This window comes from Lepidothrix coronata, unplaced genomic scaffold, assembly GCF_001604755.1.
Source record: "Lepidothrix coronata isolate B3197 unplaced genomic scaffold, Lepidothrix_coronata-1.0 Scaffold352, whole genome shotgun sequence".
Classification (NCBI taxonomy): domain Eukaryota; kingdom Metazoa; phylum Chordata; class Aves; order Passeriformes; family Pipridae; genus Lepidothrix; species Lepidothrix coronata.
Window position 1 is genome coordinate 171,523 of NW_016690532.1, and position 16,323 is coordinate 187,845.

General features: G+C 69.0%; 2 protein-coding genes across 3 annotated transcripts in view; both read left to right on the forward strand.

The window, feature by feature from the left end:
* The first annotated feature begins 1,230 nt into the window (after positions 1 to 1,230).
* ITGA7 (integrin subunit alpha 7) lies at positions 1,231 to 12,291 on the forward strand. The gene is made up of 26 exons (XM_017838656.1): positions 1,231 to 1,562; positions 3,031 to 3,158; positions 3,238 to 3,317; positions 3,403 to 3,658; positions 4,264 to 4,395; positions 4,489 to 4,608; positions 6,005 to 6,212; positions 6,484 to 6,677; positions 7,042 to 7,130; positions 7,209 to 7,336; positions 7,738 to 7,833; positions 7,922 to 7,983; positions 8,103 to 8,272; positions 8,444 to 8,593; positions 8,890 to 9,002; positions 9,170 to 9,368; positions 9,533 to 9,616; positions 9,705 to 9,784; positions 10,090 to 10,167; positions 10,249 to 10,351; positions 10,682 to 10,849; positions 11,006 to 11,098; positions 11,376 to 11,486; positions 11,570 to 11,668; positions 11,743 to 11,865; positions 11,945 to 12,291. Exons 1-26 carry the CDS (start codon positions 1,231 to 1,233, stop codon positions 12,125 to 12,127), a joined length of 3,579 nt encoding a protein of 1,192 aa, XP_017694145.1. The 3' UTR covers positions 12,128 to 12,291.
* Positions 12,292 to 13,302: 1,011 nt separating this feature from the next.
* MCRS1 (microspherule protein 1) overlaps positions 13,303 to 16,323 on the forward strand; it is a 5,265-nt gene continuing 2,244 nt past the window's right edge. Inside the window, exons 1-8 of one of the 2 annotated variants that reach the window (XM_017838673.1) lie at positions 13,303 to 13,557; positions 13,913 to 14,043; positions 14,382 to 14,514; positions 14,844 to 14,996; positions 15,085 to 15,194; positions 15,594 to 15,702; positions 15,880 to 16,018; positions 16,095 to 16,196. In XM_017838673.1, coding sequence (XP_017694162.1) covers positions 13,546 to 13,557; positions 13,913 to 14,043; positions 14,382 to 14,514; positions 14,844 to 14,996; positions 15,085 to 15,194; positions 15,594 to 15,702; positions 15,880 to 16,018; positions 16,095 to 16,196 — 889 coding nt within the window. In that variant the 5' untranslated portion in view covers positions 13,303 to 13,545. Of the gene's footprint in view, positions 13,558 to 13,912; positions 14,044 to 14,381; positions 14,515 to 14,843; positions 14,997 to 15,084; positions 15,195 to 15,593; positions 15,703 to 15,879; positions 16,019 to 16,094; positions 16,227 to 16,323 lie in introns of both variants that reach the window. The other variant, XM_017838674.1, reaches the window with a different exon arrangement.

The window sequence follows — 16,323 nt, forward strand, 5'->3', positions numbered from 1 at the left end:
TCCATGTGCACATCCCTCCACTTTTTGGGACGCTTGTCCCAAAAAGAACCCCCTGGAGATGGGACAGAGGGGACAGAGGGGATGGAGGTTCCGTGTATGGGAGTGCTGAGGTGGGACGAGGTCACGAGACAGTTTTGGGCTTGGAAATCCCCATCCCAAAGGATCCCTGGGTGCTAATCAGGAGCAGCTGCTGCCTCCAGCACATCTCCAGGAGTGGGGGGAGCCCCAAGGGTCCATCCCAGAGCTCAAGTTCGGCTCATTTTGAGGGAAAACAACCTGGATTTGGAGCCTTGGGAGCTCATTCCTCCAAGGTTTGGGTTGTTACTCCCCGGAGCAGATTTTGGGGTCTCCTCTGTGCCATCACCACCCGGAATCCTGGTTTATCCATCTTCCCGATGTCCTTCCTGGTTATCCAGCAGATCCTCCTCCCTGGGGAGCCCCCGGGGGGGCAGGAGGCCAAGCAGCCCCCTGGGAATGGGTCTATTCCCGTCCTCTGCTCCCAGGCTGTTCCCACGTCTGGGAAGGGATTTGGGCTGGAAAGTGGGAAGAATGGGGGGTGTCTGGGAGGGGAAAATGGGGGGCATGGACCCTCCTGGGCCTGCTCTGGTGCCCCCCAAAGGTGGGGAGGAGGAGCTGGGGGTGCTTCCAGCAGTGCTGGAGCTCATTCACACGGCCCTGGCAGCTCCCAAATATCTCCTAAGGCCTTTGGAGAGCGGATAAAAATAGCCGGGGAGCTGGAAAATATGACAAAGCCCCCAGTCCCCCCCAAAAACGGCCATGGGGGGCCTGGGGCCAAGCTGGGGTCACAGCTGCTCCCAGGAGTCCTGGCACTGCTGACCCCCCATGTCCTGAACACTCCTGGGGGTCCTGGCACTGCTCACCCCCTGTGTCCCCCCAGGAGCCCACACGGGCACCGGCCCCTTCAGAGTGGGGGTGTGGGGCCCTCTCCTCCCGTTTTTGGGGTTCAGGGGGTTTCTCCTCTCCCACCCAAGGATGGAGGTGAGAGGGGACCTCAGAGGGGCTGTCCTGTCCCCCTCCCTCTGCTGTGTCCCCCAATACTGGGATATCACTGCAGGCAGTGGTACCAGAGTTTTGGGGTCCCTCCTGCCCAGTCTGTCCCACGTGGGGTTCAGTCTGTCCCACATGGGTGCAGTCTGTCCCATGGGTGCAATCAGTCCCATATGGGTGCAGCACCTGCCATACAGAGCCGTCCCCGCCACACGTGCCGCGATGCTCAGCCCCATCCCGGGGTGGGACTCCCGGGGGATTCCCCTGCGCGGGCGGGCGGGGCCGGGGCCGAGCCCCCTCCCCGGGACAGCCCGGGCTCCTCCCGCGGGCGGCGGAGCGGCGGGGCCGGGGCGCGGCGGCGGCGGGATGGAGGGTCCCCGGGGCCGCTCCCGGTGCCGGTGCCGGTGGCTGCCCTGGGTCGCCCTGCGGCTGCTCGCGGTCGCCGCCTTCAACCTGGACGGCAGCAGCCCCGTGCTGAAGGACGGCGAGCGGGGCAGCCTCTTCGGGGCCGCCGTGGCACTGCACCGGCAGCTTAGCCCCGAACCGGCGGGCTGGTGAGTGCGGGGGGCGACCCCCGGGGAAGGGGGTGACCGCAGACCTGGGGTGGGGGAACCCGACCCCGGGAATGGGGGGGACCGTAAGTCCCGGGACTGGGGGGGATCTGGAGCCCCGGGACTGGGGGGCTGAAGCAGGACCGGGAGTCCCGGCTCTGGGAGGGGACCTGGGCTGGACGAGCCCAGGAACCCCGGGAATGGGAAGGGAAGGAGCCCCGGGGCGGGAGGAACCGGAGACCGGGGCTGGGGTCCTCGGGATTCGCGGGGGGTTCGACCCACCCACCCACCCGCGCTGCAGCTCCGAGGGGACGGGGACAGGCGCGGAGTCGCCGCCTGCGCGGCCCGGGATTATTCAGCATTAACCGCGGACGGGGATTGGGGGGGGTGCTGGGGGGGTTCGGGGGTCCATCGCTGCATCCCCGGGGTGCTCGTGTGGAGGGACCCCCCCGGCTGGGCCCCCCGGGCCGTGACCACCGCTTCCCCCGCGGCCGCTGCGGCGAACGCCCACCCGCGGCTGCCGAGACCCCCGTCACGGCCCCGTGTCCCCTGTCCCCGTGTCCCCCAGCCCCCGTGTCCCCATGTCCCACAGCCCGCGGGGCTCCCCGTGTCCCCCCATATCCCCCTGGCCGCCCCCGGGCTCCTGCCGGGGGTCTCAGCACCGGAGAGCCCCTGAGCGGGCAGGTCTCTGGGCAGTGTCACCGTCGTGTGCCCCCTTGTAGCCCCCCATTCCCGTCCGTCCCCGTGCCCCCGGTGGCGCCGTTGTCACCGTTGTCACCGTTGTCACCCGACTCCCTCCCGCGCCACGGTCTTGGCGCCGAGGGCGGTTTTTGGCTCCCGGTGGCCGCTGCGGGTGTTTGCGGAGCCGCACTGGGCTCGGTCCCACCGGCCCCGCACCCGCAGTCCCCGCCCGTCCTCCCGGTGCCCCCCGGTCCCCTCGCAGGGTGCCCTGGCCTGGCTCCGGGGGGCACCCGGTGCCTCCCTGTGCCTCCCTCCTTTTTTGGGCATGTTGCTGCGGGGTTATTTTGAGTGAATTCCAGTTTATTTTTACCGGCTCTGCCTCTCTGCCACCCCCCGGGGCTCGGCCGTGTCCCCAGGCCACCAACACCCCCGGGGCAGGCGGGCCGGGGGTGGCTGCAGGTGCCCCGTGGCCACCGAGGAGCCCCCGGTGGCACCGGACTTGTCCCGCGGAGTGTGACCCCTCGAGGACCCCGGGGAAGGGGTCAGGGTGCCCCCAACGCTGCTGTCCCGGGTGGGGCAGTCGGGGAGCGTGGGGGGGCCCGAGTGCGCGTCCCCCCCGCACCCACCCGTGCACTGAGCTGCGGCTGAGCCCTGGGAACGGTGCCGGGGCAGCAGCTGCTCGGCCGGGCTGGCACCGCCCGGGCACGGGGACATCGGTGTGGGCGTGTGACAGCTCCGGGGGGGCTCCGGGGGGGCTCTGGGCACCTGACGGGGGTCTGTGCCCTGCCAGGCTGCTGGTGGGGGCCCCCCAGGCGCAGGCGCTGCCCAGCCAAGGTGCCAACCGGACCGGGGGGCTCTTTGCCTGCCCGCTGACCCCCGAGCTCTCCGACTGCTGGCGGGTGCCCATCGATGAGGGAGGTGAGCTGCGCTCCCCGGGGGGTGCAGGGGGTCCTGGGGGGCTTCCCGGCGGGGCTGACCCTGCCCCCTGTGCCCACAGTGGACCCGCAGCGGGAGAGCAAAGAGAACCAGTGGCTGGGGGTGAGCGTGAAGAGCCAAGGAGCCGGAGGGAAGATCGTGGTGGGTGCCGGGGTGGGAGGCGGGGGGCACCGGCACCCCTAGGGGAGGGGGCCCGGCACTCCGTGACCCCTCTGGGTGCCCCCAGACCTGTGCCCACCGGTACGAGGTGCGGCACCGGGTGCGGCAGCCGCTGGAGACGCGGGACGTGATCGGGAGGTGCTTCGTGCTGAGCCAGGACCTGCGGGTGCGGGACGAGCTGGACGGCGGCGAGTGGAAGTTCTGCGAGGGGCGGCCCCAGGGCCACGAGCGCTTTGGCACCTGCCAGCAGGGCCTGGCGGCCGCGTTCAGCCCCGACCGCCGCTACGTCCTGCTCGGGGCCCCCGGCACCTACAACTGGAAGGGTGAGGAGGGCCGGGAACCCCCCGGAGGGGCGAGGGGCTGCCCAGGAGACGGGGGTGTGAGGTGTGGGTGAGTGTTCCTGCTCGGAGCCCCCAGCATGTGCAACTGGAAGGGTGAGGGGGCAGCCCGGACCCCCCGTCAAGGGGCGAGGGGCTGCCCGTGTGAGGGGCTGTGTGTGGGCTGGGGGTGGATGTTCCTGCATTGGGCCCCCAGCACCTACAACTGGAAGGGTGAGGAGTTGGCCCGGACAACCCCGTGGAGGGGTGAGGGGCTGCCCGGGAGGGGGGTGTGGGGGTGTGAGTGCAACCCCTGCCTGGGCAGGTGGGCCGGGTGTGCACATACGTGTGCAGGTGACCCAGCACGTGGAGCAGCTCCACCAGAGCCCCCCGGAGCATGAGGGATCCCTGGGGGTCCCCCTGGAGTCCCTGAGGGTCCCCCTGGTGTCCCCTGCCCAGCCCCCTCACCCCGGGCTCCCCCAGGGACCCTGAGCATGGAGCATCTCAAACAGAACTCGCCGGTGCTGAAGGGTCCCTGGGGGTCCCAGTGGTGTTCCCGGGGGTCCCCCTGGTGGTCCCCGTGGTGTCTCCCCTCACCCCGGCCCCCGCAGGGACCCTGCGCGTGGAGCAGCTCAACCAGAGCTCTCTGGACCTGCTGCGCCCGGACGCCGGTCCCTTCGAAGCGGGGGGGGAGAAGGACCAGGACCCCTCGCTCATCCCCGTGCCCGCCAACAGCTATTTCGGTACGGGGGGGCCCGGCCCGGGGGTCCCCCCCGGCTGCCGCGGCCCCTGCGCCCCCCCCCGTGCCCGCCCTGACACCCACCCCCCACCCCCAGGGCTGCTCTTTGTGACAAACATTGAGAGCGCTGCCCCCGACCAGAGGGTCTTCCGGACCCCCCAGCCCGGCGAGAGGGTCCCCGGCGCCGCCCCAGACGTGGCCCACAATAGCTACATGGGTTCGTGTGTGCCACGGCTGTGCCACGCGTGTGCCATGTGTGTGCCATATGTGTGCCGTGTGTGCCCTCCCCGCAGCGTGTCCTGTGCCGTGTCACCCATGTCACCTGTGGGGACAGACCCAGGCTCTGAGGGGCCCTGTGGGAGCCCGTGTGCACACACGTGTCACCGTGCACATACGTGTGCCTGTACAGACATGTCCCCTTTATCACATGTCCCCATGCACGCGTGTCATTCTGGACATGTGTCCCCCCAAACACACACACGTCCCCCCAGCACACATTTGTCCCCAGTCCTGGGGATCCCCCTGTCCCCCCTCACATCCATGTCCCCAGACATGCCTCTCTCTCTCTCTCTCTCTCTGTACACACGTCCCCCCGTGCTCCCCCCCGCACACGCAGCCGTGCACACGTGTGGCCACAGCCCCCCCTGCACGCCCCCACCCCTCCTGTGTCCATCCCCCAGACCTCCCACCCCTGTCCCCTCCCATTCCTTGTCCCTGCAGCCCTGTCCCCCAATGCCCGTGTCCCCAGTCCCTGTTCCCCCATTCCTGTCCCCCCAATTCCCGTGTCCCCAGTCCCCGTTCCCCCATTCCTGTCCCCCCAATTCCCGTGTCCCCAATCCCTGTTCCCCCAATTCCCGTGTCCCCAGTCCCTGTTCCCCCATTCCTGTGTCCCCCCGCCCCGTCCTGTGTCCCGTCGCTGTGCCCGGGCTGTGTTGGGGGCACTGCCAGGCTGGGGGAGGGTGGACAGAGCTCGAGAGGGGGGGCACAGAGCCCTGGAGGGGGGATCCCCGAGCCTGGCGTGGCCCCCAGCACCCCCCGTCCCCCCGCTTGTCCCCCCGGAGATGTTTCTGCATGGGGGGGTGCACGGTTTTGGGGGGGGCGGCTGAAGCCTGGCTGGGGGCTCGGGGGGCTGCGGGGGGGCTCAGGCGGCCGTGGGGGGCTGCGGGGGCTGCACTCTGCAATAGCTGCATGTGGGGAAGGGGCTCCCCCCGCTCTCTCAGCCCAAAATCTGCTGCTCTGGTCTCAGAATCTGCCCTTTTCCCCCCCAAACCTTCCCTTCTGGCAATGCGGGGGGGGCTGCTCGTTGCTCCCCCCACACCACCAAAAGGCTCAGCTCCCTACCCAAGTTGGTGAGACCCCAAATCCTGCCCTCCCCAGGCAAGAAGAGCAGGGACACTGAGGCACATGGGCCCCCCATTCCCACGGGGGAATCCCCCCATTCCCAGGAGCAAAATCCCCCCATTCCCCCTATTTCCATCAGAGGAATCCCCCCCATTCCCAAGGGGATCCCAGAGGGGTCGAGCAGAGAGAGAGGGTGGGACGGACTGACGGACGGACAGCGCGGGCATTCCGGGGGCCGGGTGGGCACCGACCCTCTCCCCCGCTCCCCGCAGGGTTCTCAGTGGACTCGGGCGCGGGGCTGACGCGCCGGGGGGGGCTGAGCTTTGTCACCGGCGCCCCCCGCGCCAACCACACCGGGGCTGTCGTGATCCTGCGTCGCGACAGCGCCAACCGCCTGGTGCCCGAGGCGGTGCTGCCCGGGCCGCAGCTCAGCTCGGCCTTCGGGCACGCCCTGGCCGTGCTCGACCTCAACAGCGACGGGTGAGTGCGGGGGGACCCCCGGGAGACCCCCCCGGGCAGAGTCCAACCCCTGTCCCTCCATCCCCTCAGCCCCCAGGCTGAGGACCCCGCCCGTTCCCAGGGACCCCTCAATCCCTGGGATTCCCCAACCCCTGGGACTCATCCTTGAGCATCCCCCCCGATCCCCAAGGACCCCTCAATCCCTGAATCCCCCAAAATCCCAGTGCCGTGTCTGGGGGCACCGGGACACTTTGGGGGTCACCCAGGAGGTGACAGACCCGTGTTCCCTCAGGTGGATGGACCTGGTGGTGGGGGCCCCCCACTTCTTTGAGCGCCAGGAGGAGATCGGGGGGGCTGTTTATGTTTACATCAACCCCGGGGGGCTCTGGGATGCTGTGACCCCCCTGAGGCTCAACGGCACCCGGGGGTCCATGTTCGGCACCGCCCTGAGCACGGCCGGGGACCTCAACCATGACGGCTTTGAGGGTGAGGGGGCTTGGGGGATATTTGGGGTCCCCAGGGGCTGAGGATGGTGGAACTGGGGACTTTGACCGTGATGGATTTGAGGATGAGGGGTTTGGGGGAATTTGGGGTCCCCAGGGGCTGGGGGTGGTGCCATTGTGGAACACAAACAGGACGGTTTTGATGGTGAGGGATTTGGGGGGCTCTGGATACCCCAAAAACTGGGGATGGTGGCACCAAGACCTCAACCATGACAGATTTGAGGGTTTGGGGTTCGGGGGGTGGGGTTGGGGTCTCCAAGGGCTGGGGATGGTGGCACTGGGGGCTGTCCCCCCGAGAGGGTCCCGGGAGGGCTCTGTGCCCCCCCCAGCTGCCGTTGCCCCCCCAGACCTGGCCGTGGGAGCCCCTTTCGACGGTGCCGGCAAAGTGTTCATTTACCACGGGAGCGCCCTGGGCATCGTGGCCAGGCCGGCCCAGGTGAGGGGGGGACGGTGGGGAGGGGGCTGCCCTGGCAGGGCCCTCGCGGGGTCCCCTGTCACCTACCGGTGTCCCCAGGTCCTGGACGGGGAAGCCGTGGGGGTCCCAACCTTCGGGTATTCCCTGTCGGGGGGGCTGGACGTGGATGGGAACCTGTACCCCGACCTGCTGGTGGGGTCCCTGTCCGACACCGTGGTGCTCTACAGGTGAGACCCCATCCCTGGGACCCCCGGGACCACCTCTGGGAGCCCCTGGCCTTGAGGACCCCCGAGACTGAGCATGCCCCCCAGTTCCCAAGGATCTCAATCCTTTGGAGCTTCCCATCTCCCAGGACCCCCATTCCTGAGGAGTCCCCAACCCTGCACTACCCCCATCTCCAGAGACCCTCCTAGTCCCAAGGACTGGATCCCCAAGGACCCCCCACATCCCTGGGCATCCCCCCCTCCCTGAGAACCCTCCATCCCTGAGGACCCCCACCCCTAAGGACCCCTCATCCCAGGGCTCCCTCAACCCCTCCCAGAGCATCCCCCGCCCTGGGGGTCCCTGCAGAGCTGGGGGTGCCCTCAGGAGGGGGGGCCCGCTCTGGGATCCCGTTTGCCCCCGGCAGGGCCCGCCCGGTGGTCCACGTGTCCCGGAACGTGTCGCTGCTGCCCCCCACCATCGACCTGGAGCAGAGCAACTGCCACCACTGGGAGGGCGTCTGGTGGGTGTCCCCGAGCCCCCCCGCACCCCCTCCCCGGGCATGGGCCCAGGGGGCCGCTGCCCCCCGTCTGACCCCGTGCCCCCCCCAGCGTGGAGGTCCGAGCCTGTTTCAGCTACACGGCCAGTCCTGCGAGCTACAGCCCCCGCCTCGGTGAGACCCCCCGAGGGACCCCAGCCCCGGGAGCGTCCCAGCCCCGATGATCCCCAGCCCCAAGGACCCCAGTCCCTGCTGCCTCCCCTCCCTGAGGCCTCCCCTCCCTGTGTCCCCAGAGCTGGAGTTCGTACTGGACGTGGACACCGAGCGCCGGCGCCGTGGCCAAGCCCCCCGGGGGTCGTTCCTGGGCCGTGGCCCCGCGGACCCCGAGCACCAGCTCTCTGGGACCCTGGAGCTGCCCCGGCAGCACAGCCGGGCCTGTGTCACCCCCACCTTCCAGCTGCACGTGGGTGCTCGGCCTCGGCCCCATCCTCATCCTCATCATCCCCATCCTTGTCCCCCTCCTCAATCCCACCCCCACAGCCCCCTCCAGCTGTGCCAACACCTCCCAGGTCCCTGAGTGACCCCTGACCTTCCTCCCTCTGTCCTCCTCCTCCTCCTCTTTGTGTCCCTCCAGGACGGGATCCGGGACAAGCTGCGGCCCATCGTTGTCACCTTGGCCTATGGGATCCGGGGGCCTGGGGGGCACCGGGGGGGGCGGGGGGCTGTGCTGCCCCCCCTTTCCCCCGCGCTCAGCCCCCACCAGCCCAGCACCCACCGCGCCGAGGTGGGCACTGCCAGGGACCACCGGCCTGGGAGGCCTGTCCCTCCCAGGGGTACCTGGGGCGTCACCCCTGTCCCACCTGGGGGCCACCTGGAGAGTCCCCCAGTCCAACCTGGGGGTTACCTGCAGTGTCCCCCCCATATCCCAGGGAGTGCCCTGTTCTACTCGGGGGTCACCTGCACTGTGTCCCCAGGGGCAACCCATTCCACCCGGAGCTCCCCCCGCAGTGTCCCCCCAATCCCTGAGGTTGCCCCGTCCCCCCCGGAGCCCCCCTGAGTGCCCCCCCCGTGCCCCCCCAGGTGCATTTCCTGCGCCAGGGCTGCGGGGATGACAAGATCTGCCAGAGCAACCTCCGGCTGCACTTCCAGTTCTGCGCCCGCCGCGGTGACAGCGAGTTCCTGCCCCTGCCCAGGTGGGGGGCCGGGGGGCAGTGCCCACCCTGGGGGGACGGGGGTGTGGGGCGGATGGTCCTGGGGGTGTGGGATGGTCCTGGGGGTCTGGGGTGTGTGGGATGGTTCTGGGGGTCCGGGGTGTGTGGGATGGTCCCGGAGGTGTGGGACGGTGGCTGTGCCCCCGCAGGGCCGAGGATGGCACTGCCATCTTCGCCATGAGTGACCAGAAGGACGTGGCCCTGGAGGTCCTGGTGACCAACGAGCCGTCGGACCCGGCGGAGCCGCAGCGGGACGGGGACGATGCCCACCAAGCCCAGCTCACGGCCACTCTGCCCCCGGAGCTGCCCTACGCGGCCCTGCGGCCCGACGAGGGCGGGGGGCTCGGGGTGAGGGGCTGGGGGGGCAGGGGGGGCGGGCGTGTAGGGTGGGGAGGGGGCTGGGGGTGCCCGCAGGGGGGGTCTCAGCCCCCTGGGGGTGTGGGCTGTGATGGTCCTGGGGGTGCAGTGGGCCGGGGGTGCCCGCAGGGGGGGCTCAGTCCTGTGCCCCCCAGGACAAGCCCGTGCTGTGCCTCGCCAACCAGAACGGCTCCCAGGTGGAGTGTGAGCTGGGGAACCCCCTGAAACGCGGAGCGCAGGTGGGCGCAGCCCCCTCCCCAATCCCTCGCCCACCCCGCCCCCTGGCCCGGCCCCAGCGCTCCCCCCTGTGCCCCCCCTGTGCCCCAGGTGCGGTTCTTCCTCATCCTCGGCACCTCGGGAATAACCATCCACACCTCGGACCTGGCGGTGGAGCTCGCGCTGTCCACGTGAGCGGGGGTTGGGGGTGGAGACCCCCGGGGTTGGGGGTGGAGACCCCCGGGGGGGGTGTGGAGACCCCCGGGGGGGGGTGTGGTGGAGCCCCGGGGGGTTTGGAGACCAGAGGCCTGGGGGGTCTGGGGGCTGGAGCACCCAGGATTTAGGGCACGGAGGCCCCAGGATTTGGGGTGAAGCCGTGGGGGCTTTGGGGGTTGGATCCGCAGGGTTGGGGGAGTTCAGCCCCCGCGCTGGGCTCTGGGCACGGCACGGGGGGAGTTTGGGTGCTGCCCCAACCGACCCCCCGACCCCTCCCCAGGATCAGCGAACAGCCGGGGCTGGAGCCGGTGGTCGCTCGTGCCCGGGTGGTCCTCGAGCTGCCCCTCTCCGTGACGGGGTAAGTGGGGTTCGGGACCACCCCAGGACCCCCCCGGGACCTTCTCTGGGACCCCCTTGACCCCTGTCTGTCCCCCCCCAGAGTGGCCGTGCCCCCCCGGCTGTTTTTCGGGGGGGAGGTGCGGGGGGAGAGCGCCGTGCGCAGGGAGAGCCAGGTGGGCAGCGCCGTCAGCTTCGAGGTCACGGTGAGTCCCCCGCCGGGACCCCCATGGGAGAGCCGGGAGTGGGGCGGGGGGTGTCTGTGGGCTGGGGGGGTTCATGTGGGGGCATTTATGGGGTGGGGCGTATTTGTGGGGCGGGGGGTCCATGTGGGTGGATCATTTTGGAATGGTTTTTTTTTGGGGGGGGGGGTGTCCATGGGGGGTGCCTTTGGAGTGGGGGGCCCATGGGGGGGCATTTATGAGGTGGGGGGTGTTTTGGGGTCTGGGGGGGTCCATGTGAGTGGCATTGACGGGGTGGAGGGTGTTTGTGGGACGGGTGGCACTCATGGGGTAGGGGTCTCGTGCCCCCTCCAGGTGTCCCACAGGGGACAGGCGCTGAAGACTCTGGGCTCTGCCTTCCTCACCCTGCACTGGCCCCACGAGCTGCCCAACGGAAAGTGGCTCCTGTACCCCCTGAGCCTGGAACTAGGCACCCCCCCCGTGCCCTGCAGCCCCTCTGCCAACCCCCTGCGCCTCGCCCTGGTACGGCCACGGGGCTGGGGGTGCCTGGGGGGGTTTGGGGGTGCCTGGGGGGTGCCAATGGGGGTGCCTTGGGAGCGTCCAGAGGTGTCTGGGGGTCTCTGGGGGTGCCCAGGTGTGCCCGAGGGTCGCTGCTGCCCCCCTTTTACTCCCCTTCAGGAGCCACTGGGACAGGGTGACCCCCCCCAGGCATCCCCCCCTCGGTCCTGGTGGGTCCCAGCGCCCTCAGAGAGGAGGAGGAACGTGACACTGGTGAGTGGGGGGACACCCGCTTTGGGGGGCCCTGCTCGGGGGAGTCCTGCTTTGGGGGGGCCTGTTCAATGGGGGGGCACTCTGAGGATACCCTTCCTGGAGTGCCCCTATTCCAGCACGCACAGTCCTGGGGTGCCCCTGTTCCCGGGGTGTCCCTGCTCTGGCACATGCAGTCCTGGGGTCCCGTTTCAGGCTGCAGTGTGACACCCCCCCCCATTCCCGGGGTCTTCCCCCATTCCCGGGGTCTCCCCCCATTCCCGATGTCCCGTCCCCCCAGGACTGTGCCCGGGGCACTGCCCGCTGCCGCCCGTTCCTGTGCCCACTGCCCACCCTGGAGCGCTCGGAGCTGCGGGCGCGGGGCCGCCTCTGGAACGGCACCTTCCTGGAGGTACCGGGGCTGCGGGGGGCGGGGGGGCGGCGATGGGTGGGAAGGGGGCTCAGCCCGACCCGGACTCCCCCTGTTCCCACCAGGAATTCCTGGATGTCTCCTCGCTGGAGCTGATCGTCCGTGCCGAGGTTTCCGTCACCTCCCCCAGCAAGAACCTGGTGCTCAAGGATGCGGCCACGCAGGTCTGACCCCTGCTCCGACCCCCCCGGAGCCCCCTCACTCCCCTAGACTCCTCTGACCCCCCCTGCCCCCCCAGATGTCGGTGTCCATCCACCTGGACCCGGGGGTGGCGGTGGCGGGGGTCCCGTGGTGGGTGGTCCCGCTGGCGGTTCTGCTCGGGATCCTCCTCCTGGCCCTGCTGGTCCTTGGGCTCTGGAAGGTGAGGGACGGATCCCCCTGACCCCCCCGGCCCCCGTGACCCATTCCCCTGTCCCCTGACCTGTTCCCCGGTGCCCCAGGTGGGGTTTTTCCGCCGGGCCCGCCGGGCACCCCCGGCCGTGCCGCAGTACCACGCCGTGCGGATCCCACGGGAGCAGCGGCGGCACCTCCTCGAGGGCAGGACGGGCACGATCCAGAGGCAGGAATGGGCCGCCAGCCCTGCCGAGCCCCCGGACGGACGCGGGACCCCCAGCTCCGCATAGACCCCCCACTGTGAAATGGGGGGTGGGCACGGGGGGCACGGACATGGGGTATGGGGTGTGGAACATGGGATATGGGATACAGATATGGGATACAGGACATGGGTATAGGATATGGGATATGGGACATGGACACAGACATGGGATAAGGGACATGGACACAGGATATGGGACATGGACATGGGATACGAGGTGTGGGACATGGACACAGACATGGGATAAGGGACATGGACACAGGACATGAAACACGGAATATTGACATGGACATGGAACATGGATACTGGATATGGGACATAGGACATGGACATGGGATACGGGACATGGAACTCGGGATATGGAACATGGGACATGAAACATGGGACACAAACAGGGGACACAGGACATGGAACACGGGATTGTCCGCCCTGGCCGTGCTCTGGGGATGGCAGCAGGAACAGGGGACATGGACATGGACACAGAGCCTGGGACATGGAACCTGGGACATGGGATTTCTCGCCCTGGTTGTGCCCTGGGAAGGTCCCAGTGAGGCACCAGCTGTGCTGGAGCACCTGGGAATGTTTGTCCTGGGATGGGGCCATCGGGCCCATGGGGCACTTTGGCCCCACATGAAGGGTTTGGCCCCACACAGGGTCTCGACCCCCCGGGCTCAGCTCGGCCCCACAGCGACGTTCACCCCAATAAAAGGTGCTGTTCCCCCACTGGGCCTGAGTCCTTCACAGCCTGGGGACAGTCACGGGGTAGGGGTGGGGGCTGAACCCCTGAAACTGCCCCTGGTTCATTGGGGGACTGGGGGGAGCCCCTAAAACGGCTCTTAAATTGGCCCCTGCGTTATTGGGGTGTTGGTGCGAACCCCTGAAACAGCCCCTGGCTCAGCAGGGGCTGTAGGAACCCCTAAAAATGGCCCTTAAATTGGCCCCTGGCTCACTGGGGGCTCATGTGGCTCCTGGCTCAGACACAAGAGCTAGTGGATATTCCAGCATCCAAACTACACAGTTTTATTAATTAGATCGAATGAATTTGATCGGATCGATCGGGAAGTTCCAGGACCCCATGATGGGTGAGGGCACCCACGGCTGGTGGGTGCGAGGCCCTGACGGCGGCCGCCATAATGGGTGCGGGCAGCCGCCATGATAAGTGTGGCGGTGGTGCCACTATGATGGCAACGGCCGCTTCAACGGCCGGAACAAGCTGTATCTGCCGGGATAAGCGGGCACGTCCCGTTCCCACCGTCGTGCGTTGGACGCGACCGCTCCCGGCCCGCCCTCATCTCCGGCTCAGAACGCAGGGGGCGCGGCCCTGCCCTTAGTCAAGATGGCGTCACGCCGCAAGGGCAAAGGAGGAACCTTTCACATGGCGGCGGCCTCCGCGGCTTCAGTGACGTCACGGGCTTCCGGAAGGGAAGCGGCCATGGCGGTCCGGGGATGCCGGGGCTGGTGAGGCCTGATGGGGAGTGGGGGGTCTGGGGGCTTGGGGAGGTCCGTGAGGGGTTCTGGGGGGGACACGGGGCTGGGGGACGGCGGGAGGGGCATGAAGCCCGGGCCGAGTCCCCCACGCGCCGACAGGTTGTGCCCTTTTCGTCCCCCCCCGTTGTCACCCCCCGTGTCTCCTCATGGCCCCCACCCCCTCAGTCCGCCCCCCGAGGTGTGACAGGACCCCCCCTATGTCCTCATTGCCCCCCCCCAATCCCCATTGTCCCCCAAATCCCTCCCGAATCCACCCCCCTGGGGTGTGACAGCCCCGGGGGGGGGTGGCACTGGGTGACACACCCACCTGCTGTGACCCCCCCAGAGACCCCCAGGAACACCCCCAGGACCCCCCATGGCCACGAGTCGCTCGGAGGACGAGGAGTCCCTGGGGGGGACCAAAAGGGGCCCGGCCCCTCCCCCGGGGACTGTCCCCAAACGCCGCAGCTCCTCCAGGTACGGGGGGACGGGGGGGGCTGGGGGAGCCTTGGTAGGGGTCGGGGGCGCTGAGAATGAACCACAACGAGGGGGGGCTGGAGGGTCCCCTGGGGACTGTCCCCAAACGCCACAGCTCCTTCAGGTACGGGGGGCTTTGGGGGTTTTGAAGGTCTTGGAGGGTCTGGGAGGGTCTTCGGAGGGGTCGGGGGGAGCTGAGAATGAGCCACAACAAGGGGACACTGGGGGTGACATGGTAGGGGGTGGGGGTCGTGGGGGGTCACTGGGGGCTCCAGGCAGGGTGTGGGGCACAGGGGGGTCTGGTCCCATGTCTGTACCTCCCCGTGCCCCCCCGGCAGGTTCATCAAGAGGAAGAAGTTCGACGATGAGCTGGTCGAGAGCAGTCTGGCCAAGTCCTCGAGCCGTGCCAAGGGGGGCCCAGAGCCCCCCCCTCGGCCTGGCCCCGACCCTCCCCCGGGGGACAGGAGGAAGGTCAGGGCTGGGTGGGGACTGGGGGCAGCACGGGGACATTGGGGACACCCTGGGCCAGTGGGGGAGTCCCAGGGCAGGTGGTCCTGGGGCTGTCCTGGGGTCACTGGGGACATCTGGGTTCATTCAGGAGCCGTTGGGGAGCCCCCAGAGCCCCCTGTGCCCCCCCATGCCGATGTCGAGGGTGGTGTCTCCCCCATGACCCCAGGCCTGGGATCCCCCCCATGGCTGTTGGGGGCATCCAGAAAATATTGGGGACATCCAGAAGCCATTGGGGACATCCCAGCAGCCTGGGGACCCCCAGAGACCCCTCTAAACCTGTCCCCCCCCAGGTGTCGAGGGCAGTGCCCCCCCCCGCGGCCCCCGGGCCCCCCCCCGGGCTGCCCAAGAGGCTCAAGAAGAGCAAGCAGAGCCCGGCGGTGCCGCGGGACCTGGGCCGCTGGAAACCCGCCGACGACCTGCTGCTCATCAACGCCGTGCTGCAGGTGGGCTGGGGGGCTCAGGGACCCCCCTCACCCGGTGGGGGTTTGGGGAGACCCACAGACCCTTCCCCTGACCTGAGGGTGTTCCCAGACCAACGACCTCACCTCGGTTCACCTGGGGGTGAAGTTCAGCTGCCGCTTCACCCTGAGGGAGATCCAGGAGCGCTGGTACGCGCTGCTCTACGACCCCGTCATCTGCAAGTGAGGGGGCTCGGGGGGCTTGGGGGGGATCGGGGGGTCTGTGGGGGGAGCTGAGGGTCCCTGGTCCCTGAGGGAGATCCAGGGATGCTGCTCTACGACCCCCCGGCAAGTGAGGGGGAACCAGGGTGCTCGGGGGGGATCCAGGGGTCTGTGTGAGGGGGAACCGGGGGTCCTGGGGGGCTCGGGGGGGGTCTCAGGTGTCCCCAGAGGAGCTGGGATGTCCCCAGGGGGTGGTTTCAGGTGTCCCTGAGGAGCGTCTCAGCCCTCCCTGGGGGTCTGGGTCGTCCTTTGGGGTCTCACCTGTCATTGGCAGGGTCTCATATCTGGGCTGTCCTTGGGGGTCTCGGGGGTCTCCTCCATGCTGGGGGTCCCTGGGGGTCTCACCCCTGGGTCCCCCAGACTGGCCTGCCAGGCCATGCGCTCGCTGCACCCCGAGGCTGTGGCCGCCGTGCAGAGCAAGGTCCTGTTCAGCAAAGCTGAGGAGCAGCTGCTCACCAGGGTCCCCTCGGTGAGTGGCCCCAAACGGCCGGTGGGATTGGGGACAGTGGGGCGTTCCCAAGTGTCCCTTTGTGTCCCCCCCCGTTGTGTCCCCTCGCATCCCTCCATGTCCCCTTGGGTTTCCACGTTTCCCCTTGTGTCTCAAAGTGTCCCCCCACATCCCCCTCATGTCCCCTGTCCTCCCCAGACACCCCAGCCCTCCCTGGAGACCTTCCAGGACCTGCTGCTCCGACACCCCGAGGTGTTTTACCCTTCAAGGACCCCCAAGGCCCTGCAGCTGCACTGGCAGCTCCTGCGCCAGTACCACCTGCTGCAGGACCAGACAGGTGAGGGGGGGCCTGGGGGGCACTGGGGGGGCCTGGGGGGTCACCAGCCCCTCACCCTCCCCTCCCACCCCCCCAGTGCAGCCCCTGCCCAAGGGGGACCAAGTGCTGAACTTCTCGGACGCCGAGGAGATGGTGGATGACGGGAAACTCAGGTGGGGGGGCTTGGGGAGGTCTGGGGGGGCTTTGGGGGAGCGGGGGGAAGTAGGAGGTCAAGGGAGGGACTGGGAGATGAAGGGAAGGGCTTTTTGTGGGGGCAGGGAGGTCAGGTGAGGTTTGGGGGGGCTAAAGGGAGAGTTTGGGGGGAC